This window comes from Colias croceus, chromosome 16 (assembly GCF_905220415.1).
Source record: "Colias croceus chromosome 16, ilColCroc2.1".
NCBI lineage: Eukaryota > Metazoa > Arthropoda > Insecta > Lepidoptera > Pieridae > Colias > Colias croceus.
Window position 1 is genome coordinate 8,225,902 of NC_059552.1, and position 14,987 is coordinate 8,240,888.

The 14,987-nt window shown below is 40.7% G+C and overlaps 1 protein-coding gene across 1 annotated transcript in view; it reads left to right on the top strand.

Moving 5' to 3' along the window:
- The first annotated feature begins 640 nt into the window (after positions 1-640).
- LOC123698309 (organic cation transporter protein-like) overlaps positions 641-14,987 on the top strand; it is a 28,660-nt gene continuing 14,313 nt past the window's right edge. Inside the window, exons 1-2 of the mRNA XM_045644888.1 lie at positions 641-1,013; positions 6,610-6,820. Coding sequence (XP_045500844.1) covers positions 835-1,013; positions 6,610-6,820 — 390 coding nt within the window. The 5' untranslated portion in view covers positions 641-834. The remainder of the gene's footprint in view (positions 1,014-6,609; positions 6,821-14,987) is intronic.

The following is a 14,987-nucleotide window of genomic DNA, read 5'->3' on the forward strand; positions in this document are numbered from 1 at the left end:
TTTAGTTTGCACATGTGACTCAGAGCAGACAAAAATATTTATTTAAAACTCCATTTTAAATTTAGTTTCACAATGTTCAAGCATAAACAAATATTCGAAATCTATAATTATTAGATACTATGATTCAATTCTTAAGTTTTAAAAACGATTAGTGTTGCCATAGTTACGGCGGGTTGTGTGTGCGTGTTTTCTTGTCCTTTGAATTTAATTCTAAAATTGCGCTAATTTTCAAACTATATTTTTTTTTCATGTATAAAAAATACTGAATACGAACAAAAAGTAAAAGAATGACATTTCATTGTGAAATTAATACAATGCGTTGAATTATCAAGTAATTACTTTTTTGTCTTAATTACTTGCCTTTTACCTAATTCATATTTGGAATGGAAATAAACGAACCTTGTATTAATTTACAATATGTTTAAACATATAATAAAATAAATGATCAATAAATATATTTAAAAAAATGAAAATCATGACAAAGGCACTGGTAGATAGTAATTACGAATTATGGTCATATTCTTGTCATAATAATTCTGAATTTACGGTAAGAGTAATCTGACGTAACGTGAATAATTGAATAATATAGTTACAGTTCCTTGAAGGTGATAAGCTGCAATTCTTATACTAACAATAAAAAGTCAGTATCAAACGGTTTGACGCGCACTAAAGCCCGGTGACCGACGCGACACCGTCGCGTTCGCCATTTTGTAAATTAAAAAAAGTAACGTTCCAAATTTGAAGTGCTGTGATAGACGATTAATTTTTTAATCTCGTAGTTTGACATTCCTTCGTTCCCGCCAAATCAGTTTTATTTGAATTTATATTTTTTAAATGGCGAGCAAAATAGATATGGAAAAAAGTAAAGAAGTAACCGTGGACGATATACTGCATATTCTTGGACCGTTTGGGAAGTTTAATATATTAAATACTGTATTGATTTTATTTCCTGTTCTATTGGCGGGAATGTATTCTTCAGTGTATAACTTTGAAGCGATGGATCTTAAATACAGGTGAGAAAATTCTTTTCACCATACTTAATATTATGTTCTGAAAAATTATTATTAAAAAACTTAGTCCTGAAGTAAATGTGACGAAGTAACTAAATCTTATGAATGGTTAATATCGAATTTGAAAGTAAAAGTTATAAATGTTTACAATCTTGAAGCGATCAACAGAAGTAAAGTCTTAAAATAAGTAATCAATGAAAGGAAATTTTTTATCAGATTTTATTTACTGCTAAAAAGTAATTGTGTACCTACTATTCTTATTCTATTTTTGTCGTTAGAAAAAAGATTTAAATTAAATATTGTTCAGTCAAAACGACCATAACAACTTGTAAAAGTCTGGGTGTATAAAAACGTATTGTTTATAAAAACATTTAATTCACAATCTAATAAAACTGTTACTACTTATAATTTAAAATCACCAGATTTATACATTGATTTTCAGTGTCCCTTTTTTATTTTATTTATTTTGTTAAGTAATTTTATACTGTCTGAAGGCTATATGGTATACCTATATATTATAATATCATGGCTGGATAAATGGGTTATCAGTTAGGTACCTATCTGAAATATAAAAAACAGTATCTAGATTCATAGTTATCCAAACAAACAAACAGTCAAACCCATCCACTTTTAAAATGATCGTATTGATTTATTTTATTATTATTTACTTTTGTAAACTTTCCAACCACTTTTCAGCGTTATAATATAGGTACCTATCTGTATAACCTTTTGTACTTTATAATTGAAAAAAGTAATTTATTGCAACAATGCATTTTCTTTTATTGTGCACATGGATACATATTATTATTATCTTTCATATTAAACATTTCAATATCAAACACATAATTTATCATTCGAGGTAATTTAAAAGTGTATCGAATTCGTGTATAATCATCCAATTTCATTGTTCTAAATATTTTGGTGATTTAAATAACGTTGTCCCTATTTAATTTTTGAAGTGAAAACTTCTTTAGCGGCGCGGCGTTGGGTATAAAATCACTCGCGTCAGGACACGTGGCCTGATCGAAAAAGCGTAAGACGGATGTTTTTTTTTTTAGCCCTTATATTCCATGCGTAAGACGGATACCATTCCAAAATATCAAACATGCTGAACGTTAATAATCAAGTTTTCACTTCTGCCGGCACTCCCGGAGTGCAACCCGTCTTTTTTTTTTTATCTAACGGTCAATTTCAGTACCAACATGACTAAAAGATAAAATATGTTATATGGTATGTCTGACTTTATCTACATGTTGTGAATCTATCCCCAAATCATTAACAAAATTAATTTTACAAAAATAATCCTACTAATAACTATTATAAATGCGAAAGTTTTTGAGGATGTGTGTGTGTTTGTTACTCTTTCACGCAAATACTATCTTCTGAACCGATTAAAATGAAATTAAGCCCGCACATAGAGGGTAAATTGTATTAACACATAGGATAGGTTTTATCCCGAATCCTACGGGAACTGGAACTTTGGGGGGTTTTGTTTGAAAACGCGGGGGGAGCCGCGGGCGGGAAGCTAGTTTATAATTTTAAATAAAAACTAATTCTATGAAAAGCAAATAAATATACCCAGAGTCAATACAGGAACTAGCCTCATAATAAAAACTAGGATATTCATTTAATATTTGACAGATGTATAGTGCATTTAACACAAAATAATAATTAATTAGCTATAAATATGACGAACAATAAACAATTGTTTATATTGTGTAAAGTATTATGATATTTATTGACGTCAAATAAAATAATTATTAAAAGAACAATTAAATACCAGTTATTATAATGTTTAATATTTTTTATTTTTTTCCATTTAAATATTTGCACACCCAAATAGTGGGTAGAATGTATTAGCGCCTTAATATTGTAACAACACCTTTTTTGTAACTACATTCTTGTAAATAAATGAAATTTGAATTTGAATTTGAATTTGAATTTGAATTTTCAATTCTTAAATTTATATTACATGACTCTACTCTTATGTTTTAAAAAAAAAAGCTTATATTTATTTCTGGCTTTCAACTAATGTTATTCCAAATTGAATTCAAATCGTTATAATGGTTTAGGCGTGATAGCATTACAGATACACAGACTTTACAATATTTATCGTATGTAGGTATGTATACAATTTTAATTATGTACAAATTGAAACAATAATGGACATAGGAGAAATAATTAAAATTATGTCAAAGACAATGGAAATTCTCACCGATGACATAACAATAATAATCGTTTGACATTCATTGAAATTAAATAGTTTCTTGTAGTTTATTAAAGACAATGTGATAATTGCTTTCAGTTTTTTTTTTCTACATACTAATAACGCGTTAAATTTTTAATCTACACCATTTCATTAATAATATAACTATATACTAATATAACTCGAGAACGGCTGAACCGATTTCGATAATTCTTTTTTTATTATATTTCTTGAAGTACGAGGATGGATCTTATGTAGAGAAAACGTAAACATGTACCACGGGCGAAGCCGGGGCGGACTGCTAGTTAATAATAATACTAGTCTATTCTGTTATTCGATAGGTACTAGCTGATTTTCGCGGCTTCGCGCAGTCAAAGGAAATTCCCATCAAAATAAGATGTTTCACTGCGGTCATAAGTGGCTTTAACACTCTCACATTGGGGTGTGAAAGAAAGGCAAACAAACACTTTCGCATTTATAATACAAGACATAAACAATATTCTGCTTCATAGGTATAGTTACAACAAACACATAAGGTAGAGAAACATAGGAGTCGATACTTCTAGGTAAGTCTAAAGTCCTAAATTCAAGTTCGACTTTCTCAATGGGTCTTTGAATACATAATTCCTAAGTTGAGAGGCAGTCTCAATAAGCTTGCTCTCAAGTTCAGAGACTTAACTGACTGACGAAATATCACAGAACTTATAATTTTATAAGATGTATGTACCTATATGTAAAAGTAAATCTATAAGAGGTAAATCTTTATGATACTAATGTTAATGTCACTGGTCCGAAAGAAAAAATGTTCTTGTAGTTGTATTCCGCTATGCTTCTTCAATATAATATGATCAATCCTGAGCGAATCAGTGCAAATATATTGCAGAAATATTACGAAATTATATTTTTTAGAGCAAACAAAGTTGCGTGTGTCAGCTAGTAAATAATATCAATCAGGAATCTTGATCCTGATGTGATGTGATATGATCCAAAATATCTTAAATATTTTTTATTTGAATAACTAGATTTCCGCCCGCGGCTTCGCCCGCGTTTGCAAAGGAAAACCCGCATAGTTCCCCTTCCCGTGGGATTTCCGGGATAAAAACTATCCTATGTGTTAATCCAAGTTACCCTCTATATGTGTGCTAAATTTCATTGTAATCGGTTCAGTAGTTTTTACGTGAAAGAGTAACAAACATCCATACAAACTTTCGCATTTATAATATTAGCACAGACTAATAATAATATACTACGTATATTAGTAGGATTCTCTCATAAACTCGACATCCAATGCTTACTAAAAATCTTCTAAATTTATAAGACAGAGAATGTAGAGGTAAAATTTGAAAAAATAAAATTCCTTAACCATTAAAATTTGAAGTATGATTAACCGCTATAACAAGAACAGAAAGACAACAAACATTTTTTCCAAAAAATAAGGTTACAACAATCTTACTATGGTATCTATATTATAGTAAACTAGTGAGTAATCAACAACAAGTAAACAAATTTAAATATTGCGATTTACATACCGACCCTATATTTCATATAGACATAAGACATTATTCATACCTTACTCTAGGATATTTTAAACTTCCTGATGTGCCTTTAGTAGTTTTTGCATTAATTATTATTTACGTTAGTATTGATAACAGTTCCTTCTTTGTTTTTGTTAAGACTAAATAAAAAAAATTCTTGTAAAATTCTGTAAAATAAACACGTGTAAAATTAGTATTATTTAATCAAAACTTTAAAAAGATATTATATTATTAGATTTCCGCCCGCGGCTTCGCCCACGTTTGTAAAGGAAAACCCGCATAGTTCCCGTTCCCGTGGGATTTCCGGGATAAAAACTATCCTATGTGTTAATCCAAGTTACCCTCTATATGTGTGCTAAATTTCATTGTAATCGGTTCAGTAGTTTTTACGTGAAAGAGTAACAAACATCCATACATCCATACAAACTTTCGCATTTATAATATTAGTAGGATAAGGGGGAAAAGTTTGTTGTATGGTTTTCACGCATAAACCTTTCAACCGATTTTGATGAAATTTGCAGGCACAGACAAACTTTAGGCCCTGAGAAAGAATATAGGCTACCTTTTATTGTGAAATATGTACCTCGGGCGAGGCCGGGGCGGACCCTTAGTATACATAGTTTAATTACAAAGCGTTAATGAGGCAAATAAATCAGAAAATTATTTAAATTAGATAATATGATAATCGTATGATAACAGAATCTGTTAAATCGATAGAACGCGTAGAAGAGATGTATTTACGTAGCTATCTATTTCGTAATAGTTTTTTTCATAATAACTTAGTTGTAGGACCCGATTATACAATCAAATCTTACGTCAATGAAGGCGGTTAATAATAAATTAATTCGGATAACCCGTAGGTTCCTCACTCAGTCGCCCTAGACTCCGGCCGTCTGGCCACTCAGACAGAGTTTTTTCAGCACCGCCGCGAGGCGAGATACTTGCCCCCCCAAAAATTAATTCCTTAGAGAAAGATCATTGGGAATCTCCTTTCTTGTAAATAAGCCGAAAAAAATTATATAAAATTCCGATGTTCATTGATTTTATATAGTTAGGTAACTGTGAACTCTACATAAATATGTTTTTTTTTTTTCTAGTAAAAATATATATTTAATCCTGCCATTATTTGTACTAAATAATCCTGCAACAACAAATATAAGACAATGGTAAGGGTAAGGTGAAAAATCGAACTAGACATATTATTATTTCATGCTAGTTTTCATTAAGTAGGATAGTACGTACCTGTGTTACCTACCTAAAAAACAAACATTTTTAAATTATTTGTTAGAAAATCGAAGTAATACGTAACTATAGCATACCGCCGCGGTTTCTTTCACGAGCTTTTGAAAACCTCGCGACGAAATTAGCCTCCATCCTTATCGGAATATCCATCTATCTATATCAAAATTTATCTAATTCCGTTAAGCGGTTCAAAGGCTTTATTCACAAACGATATTCCGAGCAAAAGCTGTCAGATACCAATGATATTTAAAAATAAAATAAAATATTTTATGTGCGAGATTTCCATTTTACTAGTTTCTCCATCAATAAAATTTCGATAAAGAAATTGTTTCCTTTTTGTTAACGTTTTAACTATTTTGTTATCAATTAATTACTTACTTATTCAATACAAAAATTACATTTATTAATGAATAGCTGTATAATTTATAAAACGAAAATAGAAATATTTGAAAACGGAATAAATATCGCACTTTTATCGCTGCATTTTTCTCGCTGTATATTAATAACATTACATATCACACTCGCAATCAAAACTATATACAAAATCAAGTCTAAATGAGTCAGTTACATACAAAAATACAATTTAAGCTTATAAACATATTAAAAATTGTTCCAGATGTACAGTACCAGATTGCGAAGACCCATCCATAGTGAACTACTCGATACCCCATACAAAAGATGGGGAACCTTCCAAGTGCCGAAGATACGCTCCCTTCACAAACATTAGTAGCACAAACGATACTTGTTCCCCACAGTACTATGATACTTCTACTGAAATCGAGTGTGATTCTTACGTGTACTTTGAAGAACATTCTATTGTTAAGGAGGTGAGTTTCTTTTAAATTTTAATTAATTTTTAGGGGGTACTTAAACATAACCATTATCACCGCTTGTTGATAATGTCCCTGATAGCCTATTTGGTACTTCATTAACAGGTAATAATTAATTTAAGCAGAACATATCAGAAAAGTCGATTCTGTAGATCGAAATTGGATAATCATAAATAATATTTAAGATGATTCATAACAATAACCACTTTTTAATTTGTTTGACCCATCTGTCAAATATATACCAAACGTAATGCATGTTTTTCTTATTTATTAAAACATATAAAAAAGAAACCACCACTCCGTGGTTGTGTCCAACAACAATACATATAAAACTAGATGTTACCAGTATAACAATAACATGCGCTTTTAGCACGTGAATCGAAAAATGCAATCGCATATATTTACATAAACCAAGATCGTAGTTTTGTAAACCATCCACGTGCAATGATTAGAAAACATTGCATAATCTATGAAGTAAAATAATATTATACTATACATATAATAAAATAGTAGGAAAGTCAAAACTGTACATTTATTTTTAAAACAATACTTGGGGCGTGATCTACCCTAGATACTGAAGCCAAAAATATAGTTTTAGAATATTTGTCTGTATGTATATCCGGGATAAATTCTAAAACTACGTCATTACCAATTTACCTTAAATTTGGTACATAAACAGCTTGAGACCTGAGGAAGGACATAGTATATGTTCAATTCCGAAAATCTCTTGGGAGCGGGAACTATGCGGGTTTTTCTTTGACTACGCGGGCGAAGCCGCTGGCGGAAAGCTAGTAATATTATAATTGCACATTCCGCTAGCTGTCAAGTTCAGGCTTAGCAATTGATTTGATTCTCTTATCGACTGTGACCGTGCTATGCTGATTATATCCATTCAGTTTTAGTTGGTTTTAGTGAAGATTCATTATGAATGCGGTTTCGATTAAATTTTAAAGGTGTGACTGAGAGATATCGAGAGCTTTAATAATATTCAAATGCTTTGAATGTACCAAAATAGATACATATAGAGAAATGTACCGAAATCTATATATATAAAACTTAAAGGTGACTGATATAGTGATCTATCAACGCACCGCCCAAACCACTGGACGTATCGAGCTGAAATTTGGCATGCAGGTAGATGTCATAACGTAGGCGTCCCCTAAGAAACGATTTCCCGAAATTCTTGCGGGAACGGGGAAAAATGGGGATGCACGTACAAAGTCGTGGGCGGAAGCTAGTATTATTATAAACATTCTGAGAGCTTCATTTTAAGGTTTTAGATAATAAAATATATTATAAAGATTTTAGAGCTTAGTGAAATTAAAGTAAAGAGAAATTCATATGCTTTTTTAAAAACGTAACACTTGCAAATGATGTTTCCAAAAATACTAAAGGCTCGCAATTCTCAGATTAATTTTGTTAAAGTATTCTTTTTACGGATAGGTACCTAATGTTAACGCGGCCCCGGTTAACTGCTCGGCTCGACGGAACACAGTGGGGTTTTAGTCGGTAAGAATCCGACATAACCCACGGCTCCTTCCCCGGGGGCCGTGGGTATCTTTCGAAGATTTCCCCACTTTAAAAAAAAAAAAAAAAACCAGATCAATTTTGTTCATAGATAAGCATAATTCCATAAATTTGACAAACATTTCCTTTATTTTCTAACAACATTGCATTACCAATTACAAACTTTACCTATAAACCCTGACCCGTATCGAAATACTTTTTAACTTACTCTTGCCAATAATCCTGACTTAATGTTAGAATATTTCCTTCATTTTCCATCTTCATTGTGTCTTCACTTGTGACCCACTAGTATCAAAATACATTTAAATTATTTACTCTATCTAATAATCCTAAATTAATTGTACGGCTATTCTTTAACTAGCTTATCCCCGCGGTTTCACCTGCATTGCCCCGCTCCTGTTGGTCTTAGCGTGATGATAATATATAGCCTTATAGCCTTCCTCGATAAATGGGCTATCTAAGACCGAAAAAATTTTTCAAATCGGATCAGTAGTTCCCGAGATTAGCGCGTTCAAACAAACAAACAAACAAACTCTTCAGCCTTATAATATTAGTATAAATTTTCCATCTACATTGTGTCTTTTCCTGTCTTAACCTATTGAAACATGCCCTAAATCCTAAAATTAATTACTCTTTCCAATAAACTGATTCCTTTAACTTCGTGTCAAGATATACTAGCCTAATTTCCCTACGATGTCAAGGGCTTGCGTGCTTTTCTAAGATCATTTTATTACCAATATTAATTTGTACCTTGAAATGTCTGAACCATTTTAAGGAGCGACTTGTTTTCAATCATGCAATGATTTTTAATCCTGATTTAAATCACGATATTCCATCATTTAAATATTAATACTTTAGGTGTCTTTTAATCAGTTCAATGGTAAATAATTAATTTTCTTTCTCATTATATAGGTAGGTATTCGAGATTGCATTAAGAAAAATGAAAAAATATAGCAATAGGTGATATTTTATAATTATTTATATAGATATTATGCCATTTCATGCCATATTGCATTGGGCAAAGGAAGACACTAGTTATTCATTATATTTATAAATATCTTTTTTTAATTTATAATATTTCTTAATCAATCTTAAGAAATTCTAATATAAATCAATTTGTAAAAACACTTGTAAAATAATATAAACACAGTTTGCTATAACCGTTTTCGCGTATTTAAACTATTATAGCTCCAACGAAAAAAAAAATAAACTGTATGTACCACGTACGTAAACTGTATTTTTGTAATGTATTAAATTCATTTATTTACTTTTATAATACAATATTCCAATTAAAAATGAGTGTCGTAACTCGTAACTTCAATACCTACATATAAATAAAATAAATTATAAACAGCAATTATTAAAGTAGGTACCTAATCAATCATCAACTATACTTGTCTTGTTATAATATGTATGTTTGACTTCTAAGAAGATGGGGGAATGCAAAACGGATTTAACATTATTCGAGTACAATGGAATTATCAGTTGATGGACCGTGATATCTTAGGATCGGTCGTTGCCCCCCGTGGTCCAAGCCTTGTCGCGGCGGAGGGGCTCAGTAGCTTGGGGTGCAAGCCAGCACTTTGAGTGAAGCGAATATGGACCGAGCTGGTTGCTCTCTGTACCTCTCTTATTAGAAGAGTAAATAGGAGATGCATGGCGCTTTGGCGCGTGTCTGTGGCTCGAAGGGGCCAGCGGAGCTTTTGCTCGCAGGATGGCAGACAGGGCCGGGAGTTCTACGGGACTGCGGGGAAGACAACCCCTATAAAAAATTACCCCAATCCTAAGTCAGTGACACTCGGCGAGAGGATGAATGGTCGGTGGGAATCCGGCAGATAGAGATGTCTCAGGGGAGCGCCCCCTGGTTAACAAAAAGCAAAAATGGAGGTCAATAAAACTAAAACTACTCCAGGAGGGTACCACCTCGCTTCGAGTGTGGAGAATCCCTCACGGGACTGTCCCGACGGGACAGTACCGTCAGCCCCATCGTATTCTGGAGGGGGCACTGGCCGCCACATGGGTGATGCATCAGGCCCTAATGCTACTGAGCAACTGACCACTGGCAAACGACTAACGGAGACCGATAAGCTTAGCGAAACGGAACGTGGGGTGGAGGCGCGCACCCAAACGGGGCGCGTTGAAACCAGAAGGAGGAAGACTGGACCCAGTGGGCTGTCCACGGCAACGTCCGTAGATAGTCTCATGACGGTCCAGTCATATGAGGAGGATAGACTGTGGGCCAAGCGAAAGCGGTCCTCTGGAGCGAGCTGCTCAGGCTCCTCCACGGAAGAAGGCCGAACGCGGCAGGCCAAGAAAGCCTCGAAAAGGGGCAAAGGGCGAGGGGCTGCAGCAGCGGGGTTCTGTGCAGGTACAGCCTCTGCAAGAAAGACCTTAGCGGACATGACAGCCGCTAGGAAGGCCTTGTCGCGCGTACGGAGGGAATCGGAGCTCGAGGCTAGCGAGGAAACGCAGGTCACCCGAGCCTCTCGAGCCGGTACCTCCCGCGCTGGAGAAACTGGGGACGGACGTCTTGCCGACGATTCTGCCGCGGCCCTCCAACGCCGTATAGAGGAGAGCCTGGATGCCATCGAGCAGGTGCGTGCAAAATCGACAAACCTAAGGGTGGCATTCAAACGTTCCCTCAAGGAAGCCTCGGACACTATTCAAGAAGCGGCGGTGCTTCTTGCACAACGTACTGCATCAGAGGAGACGCGGCAGCTGCAAGCTGCGAACACCCAGTTACAGGCGGAAATCGCGGGCCTCCGAAAAGAGATGGGAGAGCTTAGGGCTATCATAGGGACCGCACAGCCCATGCAAACGCGAGTGGACTCTGATCTGACCGCGGAGATTTTGCGGCAGGTTGGGGGAATGGTGGACGCCCGGTTAGAAGCGTTGGAGTTGCCTCCAAAAAGGTGTGTGAGGCCCCCATTGGCGGGGGATGGCAGGGTTGAGGGAATGGCGGTTGGGCAAGCCCCAACCGAGGACTTTCCTCCTCTTCCGCCGCCAAAGCCCCCTAATGGGGCACCAGCGAAAGGTGCTGCTCCAGCAAAGGCGAGAAAACCGGAACAGCCTGCTGCGCAGCCTGCAAAACCGGGTCCAGCTGCAAAAGCCAAGGGGAAGGGCAAGGGGAAGGCTGCACGTCAGCCGGAAAAGACCAAGCCAGCTGACAAGGCTGTGCCCACCACTTCTTCTGCTCCCCAGTTGCAGCAACGGCTGGAGCAGGAATGGACGGTCGTCGGAAAGAAGGGCAAGGCGAAAAAGAAAAAGGGGCCGGCGCGAGTGCGCTCGAGGGCGCAGAGGTTGCGCAATCCTTCGTCCTCGGCTGTCGTTATTGCTCTGCAGCCAGGCGCAGTGGAGCGAGGCGTCACCTATGCCTCTATAATGGCTGGATCACGCCAAAAGATCGATCTGGCGGAAATCGGTGTAGGTGCGCTGCGGTTCAAGCGTGCCGCGACTGGGGCAAGGATCTTAGAAGTCCCTGGTGCCGCAAGCTCGAAGGAGGCAGATGCTCTCGCTGCAAAGCTGCGGGAGATTTGGGACGAAGGCACCGTCAAGGTTTCCAGGCCGGTGAAATGCGCTGAAGTGCACATCATCGGCTTGGACGACTCGGCGGCTGTTGAAGATGTCGTGGCTGCGATTTCTCGGGCAGGAGAATGCCCTACAGAACACGTTAAGTGTAGTGGCATGCGCGTGGGCTCTCACGGCTCGACTTCAGCCTGGGTGAGCTGCCCGATAGCCGCGGCAAAGAAGGTGGCACAGGTAGGCCGTATCCAAGTAGGGTGGATCTCTGCAAGTGTCACGCTTGGCAAGGTGAAGCCACAGCGTTGCTTCCGCTGCCTAGAGGTGGGGCACGTAAGAGCCGAGTGCAATTCGCTCGTAGATAGAAGCAACGTCTGTTTCCGATGTGGAGAAACAGGCCACAAGGCCGGGGAATGTTCTGCCTCCGCCGCTCGCTGCGTTCTATGCTCCGAGGCCAAGCTACCGGCAGGCCATCGGCTCGGGGGCCCAGCTTGCAAGGCTCCCAAGCGGAAAAGAGGAAATCGGGGACGCGATGGTCCAGGTACCGCACCGTGTCCTTGTCCCGCGCCCGTCGAGGCGAATGTGACGGTTAGCGAAATGGAAACGCAGTAATGGCTCTACTCCATTTCCTCCAAGGCAATATCAACCACTGCGCCGGAGCCCAAGATCTTTTGCTCCAGAGTCTGGCGGAGTGGCGGATAGATGTGGCGGTGGTGGCTGAGCCCTATTTCGTGCCGTCCCGGGACAACTGGGCGGCTGACTTGGATGGACTGGTGACGCTCGTAACGCAGGGCGGCACAGTAATGGAAAGGGTAGTCCGGCGGCGGGGTTGTGTCTCGGCCTCGATCAAGGGTAACACAGTGATCGGGGTCTACTTCTCTCCCAACCGTGGCCTGGATGAATTCGAGCGGTTCCTGGCAGATCTGGGGGAACTGATTGACCTAGCTCCTTCGCAGCCCGTGCTTCTGGCCGGAGATTTCAATGCCAAATCAATGGCATGGGGATCATCGGTGAGAAATGCGCGGGGTGCGGTGCTGCAGGACTGGGCGGTCGCGGCTGATCTCTCGGTCGTAAATCGCGGGAGTGAGCTTACCTGCGTGCGGCAAAGAGGGGGCTCCATCGTCGACATCACCTTCGCTAGCCCCCCCCTTGCAAGGCGAATTACTGACTGGAGGGTTGTTACTGATGTGGAAACGCTGTCGGACCACAGATACATCCGCTTCAGCGTCTCTGCGCCATCCGCGTTTCGCGGTGAGCCTTCCCTAAATGGTGGACGTCCGCGTTGGTCGATTCGTAGTCTCGATAAGGAACTCCTAATTGAGGCTGCCATAGTTCAGGCATGGATCCCTGCACCGCGGATCGCAACAACAGTAGAGGACGATGCAGCGTGGATGGCTGATGCCATGGCGCAGGTGTGTGATGCGGCCATGAGTAGAGTTCGCTCGAATCCGCGCAGAAGACCGATGTATTGGTGGTCCGCCGAAATTGCCCAGCTGCGCGCATCCTGCGTGGCTGCGAGGCGGGCGTACACCAGGCACCGGCGCCGGAGTGGACGGGATGAAGTGGAGGAAGCGCAACTGTATGCCTCCTACAGGGAGTGCGTTACCTCTCTGCACGAGGCAATCAGCAGCGCCAAGGATAGAGCATGGGAAGAGATGCTCGAGGGTCTGAACCGGGTGCCGTGGGGTCGGCCGTATAAACGGGTGAGGCAGAAGCTCCGCCCGTGGGCTCCGCCTCTGTCTCAGTCTCTCGAGCCCCGTCTGCTAGAACAGGTTGTGGTGTCTCTGTTCCCGGACCGGGGAAGATACTCTCCTCCGCCGATGGCGGCGACACCTGCATCACAGGAGGAGCCTGCAGAAGAAATCCCTGCCGTTACCCATGAGGAGTTGGAGGCGGCAGTTATGCGGCTTAAAGGGAAAAACACTGCTCCTGGACCTGACGGGGTACCTGGTCGAGCGTGGGTGCTAGCGTTGGAAGCCCTCGGGCCCCGTGTGGAGCGGTTATTTTCGGCTTGCCTTGAGCGGGGCCAATTTCCCCGTAGGTGGAAGACAGGGAATTTGGTCCTGTTAAGAAAGGAGGGGCGCCCGCGCGATTCGCCCTCAGCGTACAGGCCTATTGTATTGCTTGACGAGGTGAGCAAGCTTTTTGAGCGCGTTTTCGCAGCTCGCCTCGTCAACCATTTGGAGGGAGTGGGACCAGACCTCAGCGGGAACCAGTTCGGCTTTCGCCGTGGTCGGTCCACACTCGACGCGATATCTCGCGTGAGAGCCACCGCAGAAGATGCGGCCGCTAGTGGAGAAGTCCTCCTGGCGGTGTCTTTGGACATCGCCAACGCGTTTAACACCTTGCCGTGGGGCAGTATCCTGCAAGCTCTCCACTATCATCGCGTGCCGGGCTACATGGTGCGACTGCTGCGGTCATACCTATCAGATAGGACTGTTGCCTATCCAACCCGCGATGGATGGAGTGAGAGGGAAGTGTCGTGCGGTGTCCCACAGGGGTCGGTCCTCGGGCCTCTTCTGTGGAACATCGGGTACGACTGGGTCCTACGCGCCACTAACCTCCCAGGTGTTGGCGTAACTTGTTACGCCGACGATACTCTGGTGACTGCGCGTGGGGCTACATACGAGGAGGCAGCTTTATTAGCTACCACGGGAGTTGAGCAGGTGGTGTGCCGTATCCGGCGGTTGGGACTACGGGTGGCGCTGGAGAAATCCGAAGCCATCTTCTTTCCCGGTCGCCGGAGGCTGCATAGCGCAGGCTCAGAGATCCGGGTGGATGGAGTAGCGATCAGGGTCACCACCACCATGAGATACCTAGGCATCGTGTTGGATAGCCGATGGAGGTTTACGGAGCACTTCCGTCGCCTTGCCCCCCGTCTTGTAGGGGCGGCCGGAGCCCTGGGAAGTTTGCTGCCAAACCTTAGAGGTGCTGGGGGTGGGTGTCGCCGGCTATACACTGGCGTAATCCGCTCCATGGCCCTTTACGGGGCCCCCATCTGGGCAGACACCCTGAGCGCCCGTACCAGACCCCTCTTGCGGAGGCCGCAGCGGGTCATGGCGCTCAGGGTAGTTAGGGCATACCGCACGGTGTCTTTCGAGGCTGCCTGCGTAATGGC